The 17706-nt window shown below is 40.3% G+C and overlaps 1 protein-coding gene across 1 annotated transcript in view; it reads left to right on the forward strand.

The window, feature by feature from the left end:
- Positions 1–17706, forward strand: part of LOC124722234 (ATP-dependent DNA helicase Q5-like) — a 161310-nt gene that overhangs the window by 51494 nt on the left and 92110 nt on the right. The window contains exon 3 of the mRNA XM_047247426.1: positions 9712–9876. Within this exon, the coding sequence (XP_047103382.1) occupies positions 9712–9876 (165 nt within the window). The remainder of the gene's footprint in view (positions 1–9711; positions 9877–17706) is intronic.

Genomic DNA, 17706 nt, shown 5'->3' on the forward strand with positions numbered 1-17706 from the left:
TCGCATAGTAGTACAATTTAGTTTGTTGTCTGGCCCTTGGTTGGTATCTGGAAATTTCTGCTGAATTTCTTAGAAATACTACTGAAGTATACTTTGACATAGTTTGCTAATTCCTTTGGGTGGCTTACTCATGTATCTTTGTTTTCAGTTTGTGAATTGTGGTGTTTTTCCCTGACTTTTGTTGTCTCCTCTGTGTTAATATTCCAGGCGACATTGCTTTTGTTTTCTACCTTCAGCAATATTTTATTGTTTGCATGTTTTTGCAGCTACCATTCCTCTTCTGTAAATTCTCCTGTACTCTTTGTGTTTTATATCAGATGCCACCTCTTGCATCAAAATTTCCATCATTTGTGGTTGGACCAGTTTCCTTCATTAAGGCCTCTCACCACCATTGCTTCTGTGATGTCATCTTTCCAGCATCTTGAAGGTCTGTCACAATTTCTTCTTTGATGTGGAGTCTATTTCCATATTTATTTCAACCATTTTCTGTCTGGCATATGTTGTAATTCACCATACCAGAGGAGGTGCTTCCTTTCTATGAGTCTAAAATTGTGCTGCCAACAATCATAATCTCTCTGATTTTGCCATTTGTTACATGAGCAAGCCTAGAAAATCGACAGCTCCACCTCCAAAAATCCATCTTGACAACCAGTAGGCAGTCTTTTGGCCTTTGTATTAATTTCCACAACTCTGTGCAATATGTTGTATACTTTCAACAATGGAATGACAGATAATATATTTATTGATTGGCGACTCCATGGAGTGTTCTGTTTATGTGATTGCTCTAAGCTTGTTAATACTAGTCCCTAACAATTTTAATTGTATCTTACAGCACTGAGGATGGTCACTAAGTGACCGAAAATCGATTTTGCGGATAATAAAACAAAAAAATATGACCAAGGCTGTTTCTTCTTCCAATTATGGATAATATATTTTGTTCTGCGCTTTATGTTGTTGTTCCAGGGGATACCATTTAGTTGTTTTATGGCGTGCTTGCCCTGTTGAATTTTTTGGTATATGTCATTCATACTTCTAGTGTCTGACGAGAGTGTCTCTCCCAAGTATTTAAAGATATGGCACCCTTTAAAAATATCAGTACCCACTTGCATGTCATTAATAGTATTTTCTACCAGCTTCAGATATTTTATTGTAGTTATATTTGTAGTTTGCATTTTTCATATTCTTGTTTCAATTTATAAAGCATGAAATTAGCATCTTTCTCATCCCCAGCTACAATCACTTGGTTGTCAACAGAAAATAAGGTGAACAAGATTTTGTCATATGTGGAGATACCTATTCCTCTGCATTTTCTCTTCCAAGATTTCAATGCCTCCTCTGAGTAGAGCTTAAACAATGATTTTGTCATATGTGGGGATACCTATTCCTCTGCATTTTCTTTTCCAAGATTTCAATGCCTCCTCTGAGTAGAGCTTAAACAATGAAGGGGCAAGTGTGCATCCCTGGCATAGACCCTTTGTCACTTCAGACCCTTGAGTCGGCTGATTTTTCATTTTTGCTATTACTATACAGCCTGTGTAGATCAGTCTGGCAGCTTTCATGTAACTTGGTAACATGGCATTATTGATTAGACTTGCCCACAATTTGTTTTGTGGAACTGTGTCATAAGTTTTTTAGAGGTCTATAAAGACAAGGTGAGTGGTAAGCCCCTTCCTGTTTTTTTTCTCAACTAGATTTCTGAGGATAACTACTCTGCCAGTGCAGAAGTGACCAGATCTGAATCCATTTTGTTCTTCAGATTCAGGTCTTTTTTCTTTTATCCTCTTTTTTTAGGATACAAATGTATATTCTCACCATGAGTGGGACTACACTTATGCCATGATAGTTCTCACAATCTCTCCTGTTTTCCTTCTGAAATACTGACATAATCATGATCTTTTTCCACTCCTTTTGGGGTTTGTCACCTTTAAGGCATTTGCCAAGAAATTTTTGTGAAACTGAAAAAAAGGGATCGTATCTATTTTTTGATGGATGTCAGGTACCTATGAGTTTAAGATTTTTTAATGCTTCTTGACACCCATGGGTTTCTTCTAAAGGTCCTATTTAATTTTTGGGAGAAAGTTTAATTTAAGTAGCATCATAAGTATTTTGTTCATAGTTGTTTCTGCATACATTCCTTCCCACTTTCCATGTTGTGACAGGCTGCAAATTTATACAGGTTTGATTGTGGGAAGACTTTCTTGTACATATTTAAAATAGCAATCTTTTCTGTCTAAACATCTACACCTAAAAACTAACAGAGATTCAAGAACATTTTTCCACACAGGCAACTTATCATTTGGCACCCTTCAAACCTTGTGCTTGCATTCCCCTGGTGCCCCAAGCAGCCTCTTCTAATTGTGATATATCCTGTATAGGAATCTTACAGCTTGGCACCCCAAATGGCAGCTTGTGTCACTTGGGCCTTAAACCAGCCTTGTGAATAATTATATGGCATTTTTCTGATCAGTATCTGTCACTACATGGTTAGGGACAGGCAAATTTCTTGTAAATGATAAATAAAAAACAAAGCAAAATTGCGTAACATAACCCAGAATGCCAGTTTTTACAAAATGTTCAAAATTTGGCATTTTCCCCATTCTGTTGTAAACATGTTGTAAATACGAAGGTGACAGTGTTGAAATATGGATAACTAATAGTTCGTGAATCCTAAAATTGGATATAGACTTATTTTCTCAACTCCGGGAACTGCATATAGTCTTAGAATAACAGTTGATTTCCTGGTTCTTGAAACTTTGCAAGCAGGCTTTCGTCAGCTAATCAAAATCTTTCTTCAAGAATATGTCAGTTCAGTTTCTTCAGTGTGACTCTAGATGTGAAGTCAAACAAGCTACATTGCTGTAACAGTTTTAGTCACCAGTGTGACATTTTCTGACTCATTTGCACAACCTATTATGAAAAAAAATGATGCTTTTTTTGAGATCTTTAATGTGGAGCATTAATTAAACTAGATATTTTTGTAGTGCACAAATATAAATATGAAAAACATTCAGTATGGCACTTTAGTTTTGCAAACACATAACTCAACATGGTGTCTGATAACTTTCAACCTGATCTAGACTGTAGCCTATGCAACAGATCATGGTATAACCACAAACTTCATTCACAAAATAGTAAAAATAATATTGAAAAATGAATATTTAGTGATAAAACCAGCAAGCTTTTGAAAAATATGATAGTACAAATACTTCAGGCAGAGGTGGAGAGAACACTGAAATGCACAGTGTTGTATATTCAAATGAGGCTAGCAACTGTTATCGACATACACTCCTGGAAATGGAAAAAAGAACACATTGACACCGGTGTGTCAGACCCACCATACTTGCTCCGGACACTGCGAGAGGGCTGTACAAGCAATGATCACACGCACGGCACAGCGGACACACCAGGAACCGCGGTGTTGGCCGTCGAATGGCGCTAGCTGCGCAGCATTTGTGCACCGCCGCCGTCAGTGTCAGCCAGTTTGCCGTGGCATACGGAGCTCCATCGCAGTCTTTAACACTGGTAGCATGCCGCGACAGCGTGGACGTGAACCGTATGTGCAGTTGACGGACTTTGAGCGAGGGCGTATAGTGGGCATGTGGGAGGCCGGGTGGACGTACCGCCGAATTGCTCAACACGTGGGGCATGAGGTCTCCACAGTACATCGATGTTGTCGCCAGTGGTCGGCGGAAGGTGCACGTGCCCGTCGACCTGGGACCGGACCGCAGCGACGCACGGATGTACGCCAAGACCGTAGGATCCTACGCAGTGCCGTAGGGGACCGCATAACCACTTCCCAGCAAATTAGGGACACTGTTGCTCCTGGGGTATCGGCGAGGACCATTCGCAACCGTCTCCATGAAGCTGGGCTACAGTCCCGCACACCATTAGGCTCTCTTCCACTCACGCCCCAACATCGTGCAGCCCGCCTCCAGTGGTGTCGCGACAGGCGTGAGTGGAGGGACGAATGGAGACGTGTCGTCTTCAGCGATGAGAGTCGCTTCTGCCTTGGTGCCAATGATGGTCGTATGCATGTTTGGCGCCGTGCAGGTGAGCGCCACAATCAGGACTGCATACAACCGAGGCACACAGGGCCAACACCCGGCATCATGGTGTGGGGAGCGATCTCCTACACTGGCCGTACACCACTGGTGATCATCAAGGGGACACTGAATAGTGCACGGTACATCCAAACCGTCATCGAACCCATCGTTCTACCATTCCTAGACCGGCAAGGGAACTTGCTGTTCCAACAGGACAATGCACGTCCGCATGTATCCCGTGCCACCCAACATGCTCTAGAAGGTGTAAGTCAACTACCCTGGCCAGCAAGATCTCCGGATCTGTCCCCCATTGAGCATGTTTGGGACTGGATGAAGCGTCGTCTCACGCGGTCTGCACGTCCAGCGCGCACGCTGGTCCAACTGAGGCACCAGGTGGAAATGGCATGGCAAGCCGTTCCACAGGACTACATCCAGCATCTCTACGATCGTCTCCATGGGAGAATAGCAGCCTGCATTGCTGCAAAAAGTGGATATACACTGTACTAGTCCCGACATTGTGCATGCTCTGTTGCCTGTGTCTATGTGCCTGTGGGTCTGTCAGTGTGATCATGTGATGTATCTGACCCCAGGAATGTGTCAATAAAGTTTCCCCTTCCTGGGACAATGAATTCATGGTGTTCTTATTTCAATTTCCAGGAGTGTATAATCTACATATTAAGTCTGTGTTCCCAGTTCTATATCTACAGCTGTACCTGCACCAACATCTGTACTCTGCAAACCACTTTGAATTGTGCGGCAAAGGGTATGTTCCATTGCACCAGTTATTAGAGCTTTTTGCTGTTCCATTCATGAATGGAGTACAAGAAGAATACCTCTGTATACGCTGTAATTAATCTACTCATGTACTCATGATCCTTGTGGGAGCTATATGTTGGGGATTTTAGTATATTCCTAGAGTCATCATATAAAGCCAGTTCTTGAAATGCTGTAAGTAGGCTTTTGCAGGATAATTTACCAATCTCTACAAGAGTCTGCCAGTTCAATTTCTTCAGCATCTCTGTAACATTCTGCTATGGATTAAGTAAATCTGTGACCAAAATGTGCTCTTGTTCTCTGTAAACATTTATTATCACTTGTTAGTCCTGTTTGATACAGGTCCCACACACGAAAACAATGTTGTAGGATGGTTCGTAAAAATGATGTATAAGCACACCCCTTTGCACTCCTTTGTAGACTGGTGGCATTTCCCTAGTAGTTTTCTACCAATAAACCAAAGCCCACCATCTCCTCTACCTGTGATTGAGCATATGTGATCATTTTGTGTCATTTACTGACAAATTATTCTGTGAAGTGCACAATTTTACACTTCTAAACGTTTAAATCAAGCTGGTAATCTCTGTACGACTTTGAAATCTTATCAGTATCTGACTAAATATTTGTTCAGCTTCTCTCAGACACGGTACTTCATTATAGTTAATTGCATCATCTGCAAACAGTCTGAGGTTACTATTAAAATTGTCCACAAGGTCATTATTGTACAACATGAACAGTAAGGGTCCAAGCCTGCTTCACTAAATCACACCCGAAATTACTTCTGCATCTGTTGATGAGTCTCCATCCAAGATAACTTTCTGCATCTTCACTACCAAAAAATCTTCAGCCCAGTGTGTAATTTTGTATGATACCCATATGTTGGTATAGTTGTGGTCCTGAGTCAAATGCTTCTCAGAAATCAAGAAATACTGCATCTTCTTAACAGCCTTGATGCAAGTTTTTCAGTATTTTATGTTAGAAAAGTGCGAGTTGAGTTTGCATATGATTGATGTTTATAGTCCATGCTGGTTGGCATGGAGGGGGCCAAGATTCTACAACAAATCGGTGTCAAGGATATTGGAGAAATAGGTTCATGGATCACTTCTGCAAACCATTTTGTAGACAAGTATATCCTGTGCTGTCTTCCAACTACTGGCACGTCTTTTGTTTGAAGGCTGTACAATAGATTATAGTTAAAATAGGGGCTAATTCAGCCACAAATTCACTATAACCTCTGACAGGGATTCCATTGAGCCCTGGAACTTTGTTCAATTTTAATGATTTCATGTGTTTCTCAGTGCCAGAGACACATCTACTACTCATGGTAGCCTCCTTTTTTTCATGCCTGAAATTAAAAAATCCTTCAGATGAGACGAGGCCTTTATTTTTTGCCTGCATGCTGCACTGCATATTTCAGCTGCCGGTGTTTTCTCTTCTTCTGTTGACAGTATTTTGATAGCTTCTCTTTGCTGATAAAATTTCAGTTTTACCTGATATGACCACCATTTCCTCTTCTGTTGGTGTTGATCCTGTGTCCTCTTCTGGTGCTAATGCTGTGTCTAGAGATGTACATGCAGTGACAGTTTTCTCTACCTTTGCAGACATTTTTGTGAGTTTTGGGCTGCTGCTGTTGTTTCCTAAACATTTTCTTCTGTAGATGCTTACGTTAGTGCCTATTCTAGTACTTTTGCTACTTGATTAGTTGCTAGGGAAACATTTGTGGGTACTATGATGGCCTTACATGAGTATGATGCTGTACAGGTGTCCTTTTCTGTTGGCAGTGTACTTGGGTCACAGCTCTCATTTCTAGAATAAATACTATTCAGACACACTTTAATCCTCTGACTGAGTAGTGCTTTTTCCCTTTTATCTGGATGCATTGTAAAGTCTTTCTTTCCAAACCATCTGTGGTGAGGAAAAAGAGGCATTTGAAGTGGACTGGCAGATTTTTCTATAGAACTTGTTGACTTTTTGGACTCTGTTTACATAAGTAGATTCAAGAAGGTCATGCATGTGTGCTATGCCAGCCACAATTTCTTTTTGATTCCCATTTGTATACTATGTGTCTCTTGAAGACTCTGGTTGCTATTTCAAATTCATTATTGTGCACATTGTTTGCATACATTGTTTTTGCAGTTCACACTTGATTTTACAGTTCCTCAGAATTTTCTCCAAATCTGCTACACATTTCACACATTCATAGATTCAGATCTTGCTGGCGACAAAAAATTTGTGCAATTTCTCTGCTGTGACTATCAACAAACAAAACTGCACTAAATTTTTTCTGCCATTTTATTTACATAGTCGCACTGTTCATTTGAACTTATTTCATGGCAGTCTGGCTCTACTAGTCTACTGTGATGTAACTGGTGTATTTTTCAGTTTTCTGGTAGCATTTAATTTGGTGATTTAGAATGATCACTTTTAAACGAGGTGCAGTGTTCAACAGTTTTACCTGTATGTTCACTTTCGAAAGGGAGATCCCGGGATTGATTTCTGCAAGGAATCGTAATTTTGTCTAAACCTAGTTTAGATTTTGCATATCTCTATGGTACATTGTACATCTAATTATGCCTAATTTTTTCATATGGTGGTTTGAATAAACATTTCATCATGTTTTCTGACAGCATGTAGAGTTCTTTTGTCATTTTCAGGTCTTTTTGTTGCTTCTATCACTATTAAGTCACAATTTATGCAGAACATTTCAGTCACAGCTTCATGCCCATTACACTTCGTTCCTCATGCACATGATATGTTTTGATGAACTATTAATCGCAGAGCAATGCAGATGATACCATTATGCATTATTAAGCATGTTTTAACACCACTTGACATGATTTTGGCACATGACATGTACTTTGCTAAATACTTTTTCTGAATGATTTACTGTAACATTTAATATTCTACCATCTTATATAATTTTAAATCTACATCACATTCAAGACAGTCTCTGTGAATATTCTTTATCTTGCAATGGAAAACCCAGGATAAAATGTAACAATATTATGAAAAGGAAAGTTGCTACTCAACATATAGTGCAGAGATGCTGAGTCACAGATAGACACAACAAAAAGACCGCCACAAATTAATATTTCAGCCAGTAATGCCTTCATCAACAATAGACAACACACACACACACACACTCACACACACACACACACACACACACACACATATACGCAACTCACACACATAACTGCAGTCTCAGACAACTGAAAAAACACTGGTGGTTTCAGTTGCCTGAAACTGCAGTCGTGTGTGTGAGTTGCATTTGCGTCAATGAGTGTGAGTGTGTGTGTGTGTGTGTGTCGTTTATTGTTGATGAAGGCCTTACTGACTGAAAGCTTTATTTATAGTCTTTTTATTGTGCGTATCTGTGACGTAGCACCTCTGCCATATGGTGAGTAGCAACTTTCCTTTTCGTAATATTTTTTATCTTCATATACATATTGTAGTCTGTATTTGTTTTTTATCAAAGTGTCATACTTTCTATTAAAAAGTTTTTGAAAAAGCATTACATAACTGGATTGTGGCGTTCTTGCACACCTAAAACAGTTCGTCTTTCAGAAAGGTGTCTCTATGCATGAAGCCATTTTCTCATTCACTGGGGTCACTGAACAATCAGAAGTTGCCATGTGTTTCTTCAAGTTTTCCCAGCATATAGAATATTCCATTATCTGTCAAGTGTGCATCCATGTTTGTGAAAGGCTCTCATTTATGAAATTCGTTGTCATTGAACTTAAAGTATGTCAGCAACTATTCATGATATTTTTACTTTAAGCAGAGAAAGAGATAGCAATCTATGCTGCAGGGGGTACCAACTACATATAATGCAATAGTTATAAACAATTTTTGCATTATCATTATTATAGAACTTGAAGCAATTAACTGAACGTGAGGGGAAAGTACTTAATCATTATAGGTCTATATGGACCTTCCTGAGTGGCCTCCTTGAAATTCTTCAGAATTCTTAATTACCTGCTTGTCTTGCAATGAAAATGACTGGGTTACCATTGCACTAACTGCAAATATAAACATAGATAGGCCGTCTATTGGCTGCAGCTAAAAAAAATTGATGTGAATGCTAAAGTAATTTAGTTTAATGTTTGTGATGAATGAGCCCACTAGAGAGGTCAAAGCAGAAAAACATTCATTGACAACATTGTAACTAATATGACTCATTTCATGTACAATGTATCAGTTCCAAAGCCGGACATTTTTGACTACCATAGGTTTAGGTGCAGCTGGAAGCTTAAAATCAGTGTCAGTAACAAAAGTTTAAAAAATGACAGAAAGAACCATCCACTATGTAAATACTGAAAAATCTCAGGCTTGCACTGGTATGAAAAGCACTGTATTACTCTCAGTGAATTTGCATCTTATTTTTACTATTGGTTTAGTTACACACAGAAGTGATCTACCCAGTTAACAACTGCCTTAAAATACTAAAAGTGACTGAATACATCATGAAAATAAAACAAAAAGAGAAAAATGTTGATTGTTCCAATGTGCAATTCTAGAAGACTGCAATAATCACAGACTGAAAGCAGATCTTAAAAAACTATCACAATTATTACAGAGCCCACTATTAGAATAAAAGGTGAGTATGTATCCATAATGTTAAGAAACATAAGTAACACTGGCGCAGCTGACAAATTGTCTAATTATCTTACTGTTACCCAGTAAAGGAGTATCGTCAAATACCAGTATCAAACTACAAATGTTTTAATGAGCATTTTTCATCTGTTCAAAAATATGTGGCATGTTCTGTGAACTTAACAAATTTCACTAAATTATTCAAGGTTTTTTATGTTTGTGTGACATTGAGAGCATTTACAATTTTAATTGTTATTCAAAATATCTATTGACCATCTGCAATGATTGTTTGTGCCAGGACCAGATAGACCATTTAAAGGAGTATGGAATTGTTGGCAGTACAATAAATTCAAGAATGTCAAATTCAGAAGTAAAAAATATCATACAGGATCTGAATTCAGAAAATCCTAAAATATCTCTTCTCTATTTAACACCAGAAGGAGCTAATAGTCAACGTATCAAGGTAACTACTAATCAATTATATATTAATTTTTATATCTATTGCAAAAAAGTGTTTAAGGATTTTTGAGAAAATTACTTTGCATGGCATATGAGGGTAGTCATAAAGTTTTAATTATTACCTAATAAAAATATTTACATTATTAAGTTTTGTGTGTTTGCAAGTAAATGCCTGTACTCATAGTACACATTGAAATCTCCATGCCACAGCTCCATAACATGCTGCTAGAGGAGCCAAAACAAAATGGCTGAGTACATAGATAAATTGGAGCACTATGCAGTGATCTGTTTTCTACATTTGAAAGGCAACAACACTACAACACTCCATGCTGAGTTGGTGGAAGTGTATGGCAACAATGCACCCTCATATGGTATAGCCGTTAGATGCTGGAGATGCTTCTAGTGTGGTCAAACAAATCTGAAGGACGAAGAATGGAGTGACAGTTGGTGGAAGTGTATGGCAACAATGCACCCTAATGTGATACAGTCATTAGATGCTGGAGATGCTTCCAGTGTGGTCAAACAAATCTGAAGGATGAAAAATGGAGTGACAGACCATCTCTCCATGAAATCTCCAGAGAAATGGAGTGCCTGGTGCTAGAAGATCAGCATATCTCAATTGAACCAATAGTGCCAAAGTGAAAATTTCAAACCATTTCTATTCTTGTGAAAATCAGTCACAAACTAGTTTTCCAGATCTTGCATGACATTTTAAACATGACAGTGGTTACAACTCGGTGGGTTCCATGACTGCTCACAACCATTCTGAAAGCATGTCAACCTGAGGCAGCAGTAGAAATTTGGAAGCTGTGTCAGACCAATCCAGGTTACTTGTCCCTTTATCTGCTTCTTCTTCTTCTTCTTCGATTTTTCCCACTATTGGTTAGTTGTTTTCACACTCCAGTAGTCTCACTTTAAGTTTACATCTGTAGCCACCTAACAGCCTTTGATGAGTGCTAAGTGTGCTACTATGACCCTAAGGTAAAGAAATAAATCAAGCAGTCGAAACATGGAGATTTACCACCACTGGTGTCTGGTATAAACTTATGTAAGAGCTGCTTTCACGAAGCTATAGATAAACAAGTACAGCAATGTAGCGGACCGGGAGAAACCTGGGCAACAATGTACGAAATAAATTTAACAATAATGTTAAAATAATGTTAAACTGAGTTCATTCTGTCAAAGCAGATTTATTTTCATTCAGGTTGCTAACAAAACGCTCCATTCAAACACAATTAATTGTTAATTTTAATAACAATACCAGTAATAATAATGATAAAGGATGAAACAAGGTTCACTCTGTCGAACTTGAACTGTTTTCATTGAGGTTTATAACAAACCAAACCTTTTTCTCCCCTATAACGCAGTCTAATTTCCACATTTGAGTTTCCACTTTTTCTACGACATGGAGGAAGCACTTGTTCCAATCCTCTGCAGTCACTGTTCATACTGCTTCTTCTAGCAGTACTTTAACTTCCAGCATTTTCTATGCTTTGTTTTTCGCTGCAACATAGCCTTTGATTCTGGCCCACACTAACTCGATGGCGTTTAATTCACAGTGGTACGGAGGAATTCTGAGAACAGTTTTCCCTGCATTCTTCGTCATTTCATCTATTGCGTATTCGTTGTGTGCTGTTCTGTGATTTTTAACTATATCTAAAAGTTCTTTCTTCAACATACCGTCTTCGAAATCGATGTTTTTAGATTTTAGCCACTCGGATATTTTGTGCTTATTGGAATTAGCCTTGGGAACTTTTTCTTTTCTCCGAGAATGGTATGGCGCGTTATCAAGAACAATAACTGCATTTTATTGAAGCCGAGGAAGAACATCTTGAAACCACTTCTCGAAGGTTTCAGCACACATTTCCTCATGATAATCTCCACTTTATTTGGATTCGAAAGTCCACAAACATCCTTCAACGAACCCTGCTTTGCTGCCAATGTGTGCAATAATCAGATGTTCCCCTTTACCTGATGGGCCCTTGATTCTGGTGGATAATCCGGACAGAAACGCTTGTTTTGAGGAATTTATGGTGTCATCTACCCAGATGTAACTTTGGGTATGTCCTGTGTTCACCCACATCTCGTCCAAATAGTAAATGGGTCTGCCTTTATCTCTCAACCATTTAATGGTTCGAAGATAATGCCGGCTCCATAAAATGATGTCATCCCTGTCTATTAGCATGCTATCGCGCCCATGCCGGACATATTTGAAAGCATTTCTCTCAATAACTTATAAAATGTAGTACTCTGAAAATTGCCCAGATCTGCATCTTCGTTCACGACTGTTAGCACTTTGTCAATTGTTGGCAATTCATTACGAAAAAAAAAATTCCTGTACTTTCCTTTGTATCACATTTCTATCGAAGTCATCAACACTTTCAGAAAGTTGCTGTCGTAATTGTCCTTTCTTGGGAGACTTCAAAGAGTGTGTGGCCTTGTACTCACTTATCACACAATACACTGAAGAACGTCCAACACCTGTAGCTGCAGCTGTTTTCGAAACAATGTCACTCATCGACTACTCTGGATGTAACAGTTCCGTTTTATACACATTAAGCACCATATGCTTCTCAAAAGAACTTAACGATTTCTTCTTTGCTCGCTTCTTTGGTGGACTCAGAACTGACGCGTTGACCTCGCTTGCTGAATCCGTGGATGACATAATAGGGACAGCCATATGTGATGCTAATGAAATAAGTGAATATACAAAATTAGAAACCATGCGATGCTATTAGATGAGCACATAAACAGTGAATGCTCAGCATGACTACAAACACATATACTTACTCTAATGGCTCTGAGCACTATGGGACTTAACATCTATGGTCATCAGTCCCCTAGAACGTAGAACTACTTAAACCTAACTAACCTAAGGACATCACACAACACCCAGTCATCACGAGGCAGAGAAAAACCCTGACCCCGCCGGGAATCGAACCCGGGAACCCGGGCGCGGGAAGCGAGAACGCTACCGCATGACCACGAGCTGCGGACACTTACTCTAATAATCAACAACTAGTCTTTCAAGCGTCTTTACAGATGAACTTAAGATATCCTGAAATCGCCGCTGTACAACACCCACTAACGAGCTCACACCTGCAACTGAGACGGCCACACTGACTGAGCGCTGCGCCTGCGAACCGTTCAATGCATCACTCATAAAGGACAAACAGTTGCACCCATCGCATTTGAACAAACTACAAAACTAAATTCAAACCTTTCTGAAACTTTTCTCGCTTACACCCCCACAAAAAAATTTTAAGGGGAAAAGTTTGTCACTTACTGTATTTTGGTGATGATTTGGTAAAAGTTCTGCATCAGACATGAGATTTTAATTTATTACTTCACTATTACTGACTCTATTGGGCAGACGTCATCAACATGTAGTACTGAAGGCAATTATAAAATTTTTTTGCTGTGCGACACACATTTTAGGAGATATGGCGTGGTAAATATAGAGTAACATGAAAAAACAACTTTTCCTGAAAGCTTAAATATTTCTATTTTTCAGTGACAATAAACTTGAATGAAAAAAAAAAAAAAAAAAAAAAAAAAAAAAAAAAAAAAAAAAAAAAAAAAAAAAAAGAGGTGTCGGAAGGTAGTTCTCGGATCACTTTATCATGTTCAGGTGCCAAATTATAAAAAACACGACTTTCATTTTTTAATTTCTGACACCCCTACCTTGTACACCCCTCGACGGCAGTGCTGTGGTCACACACCTTGCCGTGTTTACAGTACGTCTCTTGTTTCAGTGAATGGAGTATAGCTTTTGGGGTTTTCCTTTGATAAGCTAGAGTAAAACACACACAAACATGCACACACAAAGCTCTGGCACTACATGGTACTGACTGGACCAACATATATCTTTGTAAGTGTGATAAACCCACTGTATCTAAGTAGAGTGTTTTACATTTCTTTGCACTGGAATTAGTTAGAATTGGTGTGAACTAACAAGAGGAAAACTTTCACAGACTTTTTGTTACATTTTGATGTATTAATTATTCATTTGGAGCTCAGCATATTTTATTTCAAGATGTACATTCTTCATTCCATATTGTTAGTTTGACTATAAGTAGTAACGTGAGTATGTGTGTAGCTATATGATAGTACATTCAATGTGTTTTGTAAAATAAGTAAATCATTATTTGTGTTGAGATAGGAACAGTCAAGAAGACCCCCTTCCAACCAAAACAGTCATCATATACAAATTGCAACCAAATAAGGTAATAGTGTATTATCTCAGTGTATTAATGGCATAAAAGTTTCAAGCAAAAAATGTGTTTATCAATCCATCTCTGTACATGAAAGAAACTAAAATCTGTTGAATGTAGAGTGCTACATATCAGTCTTTGGTGCTAACGGAAATAAGTTCTACCATTTCAAAGTACTTTGCAGTATGTACAGACTTCAAGTGTATGTATGTATAATGTGTGGTAAAGTGTAACTATAATAGCATGATAAAGTGGCAAAACCTGTAGTTTACTGAAGTGCCATCTCAAACAAATTTAAGAAATATTCTCATAACTTATTTACATTACTTACAACTATGTCACAAAAGTTTAAGTTTAATGCCTCAGTAATTTCAACTTCCCATGTGAGAAATGAGTCTCAACATACACTATGTAATCAAAAATATCTGGACACCCCCAAAAACATATGTTTTTCATATTAGACGCATTGGCTGCCACCTACTGCCAGGTACTCCATATCAGCAACCCCAGTAGTCATTAGACATCGTGAGAGATCAGAATGGGGCACTCTGCGGAAGTCATTGACTTTGAATGTGGTCAGGTGATTGGGTGTCACTTGCGTCATACATTTCTATGCAAGATTTCCACACTCCAAAACATCCCTAGGTCCACTGTTTCTAATGCGATAGTGAAATGGAAATGTGAAGGGACATGCACAGCACAAAAGCGTACAGGTTGACCTCTTCTGTTGAATGACAGAGACTACCAACATTTGAAGAGGGTCGTAATGTGTAGTAGGCAGACATCTATCCAGACCATCACACAGGAATTCCAAAGTGCATCAGGATCCACTGCAAGTACTATGACAGCTAGGTGGGAGGTGAGAAAATTTGGATTTCATTGGTAGAGTGGCTGCTCATAAGCCACACATCACGCTGGTAAATGACAAATGACACCTCGCTTTGTGTAAGGAGGGTAAACATTGGACGATTGAACAGTGGAAAAACATTATGTGGAGTGACGAATCAGTACACAATGTGGTGATCCGATGGCTGGGTCAACAGTAAAATTTGGAGGCAGTGGTATTATGGTGTGGTCGTGTTTTTCATGTGAGGGGCTTGCACCTCTTGTTGTTTCGTGTGGCACTATCACTACTTTAATGTTCTAAGCACCTTACTGTTAAGAGCAATTCGGGGATAGTGATTGCATCTTTCAACATGATCGAGCACCTGTTCATAATGCATGTCCTGTGGCGGAATGGTTACATGACCAGAACATCCCTGTAATGGACCGGCTGGCACAGAGTCTTGACTTGAATCCTATAGAACACCTTTGGGATGTTGTGGAATGCCGACTTCATGCCAGGCCTCATTGCCAACATCGATACCTCTCTTCAGTACAGCATTCCATGAAGAATGGGCAGCCATTCCTCAAGAAACCATCCAGCACCTGATTGAACATATTGTAGCAGCAACTTCTGACACAGAATGTAACAGCAACACCAAATGTAGCAGGAAGAGGTAGAAGACACAGTATGAAGACTCATCCGAGCTTTCCAAGTGATTTATGTTTTCCAACTACAGTGCCACGTTCCCCTTGGTCTGCGTCACCGGGTCCTACAATGCTGAGGATGCCACCTCGGCGACCCATCAAGCGCTCTGCTAATGTGTCGGCATTGTACAGCCATGGTGATGTGACGATGTCAGAGCTGCACCAGCAGCTGACTCAGCAGCCTTCATCCTGCGCTGCCTCAGCACTGCCCGCCGACAACTGTAAGGTGGCCCACTCCGTGCTTTGTCGCCAGTATGGTTTGGGTTGTGGTGACAACAAGCACCCTTGATCTGGCAGCTGAATCTGCGGCCCTCGCCCTGGATGTCTCCGGTGCATGTTGGGAGCCAAGACAACTGCCCGCGGTAGTGAGCCGTGGAGTGGCCCACCAGTGACTGGCTACGGACCCTGCGTCAGCCTCAGAGGGTCAAACCAGTGACCTGCCATGGACCGGAACACTGGTGCCCCATCTGCTGCTGTGTTTAGCCGGTGGTGTAACATGCCTTGCTGTCCAGGAGAGCTGCCACACTTGGATGATTTGTTTGTGAATCGTCACCTATTTATATGTGGCTGTGCACCTCTGTTTTGCTAAACGTGCCTCTCCATGTCATGTACCCAATAGCACTTAGGTTGGCCAGTGGGCCCATTCCGCCTATGACTTGCGCCATGCAAACCGCTGCATGTACTTTTTCCGGTGGTTCTACGGCCTTGTGGCCTCTATTTTATGAGGTGCATTCAAGTTCTAAGGCCTCTGATTTTTTTTCTCCGGACTGGAAAGAGATAGAAACATGCGCATTGTTTTAAAATGAGGCCGCGTTCATTGTCAATACGTCCCAGAGATGGCAGCACCGTACGGCAGATGGAATTTTACCTCCAGCGGCGAGAATGAGAACTGTTTTAAATGCTTAAAATGGCGATGTTTTCCATACTTGAACAGCGTGCAATCATTCGTTTTCTGAATTTGCGTGGTGTGAAACCAATTGAAATTCATCGACAGTTGAAGGAGACATGTGGTGATGGAGTTATGGATGTGTCAAAAGTGCGTTCGTGGGTGAGACAGTTAAATGAAGGCAGAACATCGTGTGACAACAAACCGAAACAACCTAGGGCTCGCACAAGCCGGTCTGACGACATGATCGAGAAAGTGGAGAGAATTGTTTTGGGGGATTGCCGAATGACTGTTGAACAGATCGCTTCCAGAGTTGGCATTTCTGTGGGTTCTGTGCACACAATCCTGCATGACGACCTGAAAATGCGAAAAGTGTCATCCAGGTGGGTGCCACGAATGCTGACGGACGACCACATGGCTGCCCGTGTGGCATGTTGCCAAGCAATGTTGACGCGCAACGACAGCATGAATGGGACTTTCTTTTCGTCAGTTGTGACAATGGATGAGATGTGGATGCCATTTTTCAATACAGAAACAAAGCGCCAGTCAGCTCAATGGATACACACAGATTCACTGCCACCAAAAAAATTTCGGGTAATTGCCAGAGCTGAAAAAATGATGGTGTCCATGTTCTGGGACAGCGAGGGCGTAATCCTTACCCATTGCGTTCCAAAGGGCACTACAGTAACAGGTGCATCCTACGAAAATGTTTTGAAGAACAAATTCCTTCCTGCACTGCAACAAAAATGTCTGGGAAAGGCTGCGCGTGTGCTGTTTCACCAAGACAACGCACCCGCACATCGAGCTAACGTTACGGAACAGTTTCTTCGTGATAACAACTTTGAAGTGATTCCTCATGCTTCCTACTCACCTGACCTGGCTCCTAGTGACTTTTGGCTTTTTCCAACAATGAAAGACACTCTCTGTGGCCGCACATTCACCAGCCGTGCTGCTATTGCCTCAGCGATTTTCCAGTGGTAAAAACAGACTCCTAATGAAGCCTTCGCCGCTGCCATGGAATCATGGCGTCAGCATTGTGAAAAATGTGTACGTCTGCAGGGCGATTACGTCGAGAAGTAACGCCAGTTTCATCGATTTCGGGTGAGTAGTTAATTAGAAAAAAAATTGGAGGCCTTAGAACTTGAATGCACCTCGTACTTCACAGCTGCTGGTGAGCGTAACTCACTACAAACAGGCCCGAACC

This window comes from Schistocerca piceifrons, chromosome X (genome assembly GCF_021461385.2).
Source record: "Schistocerca piceifrons isolate TAMUIC-IGC-003096 chromosome X, iqSchPice1.1, whole genome shotgun sequence".
In the NCBI taxonomy this organism is placed as follows: domain Eukaryota; kingdom Metazoa; phylum Arthropoda; class Insecta; order Orthoptera; family Acrididae; genus Schistocerca; species Schistocerca piceifrons.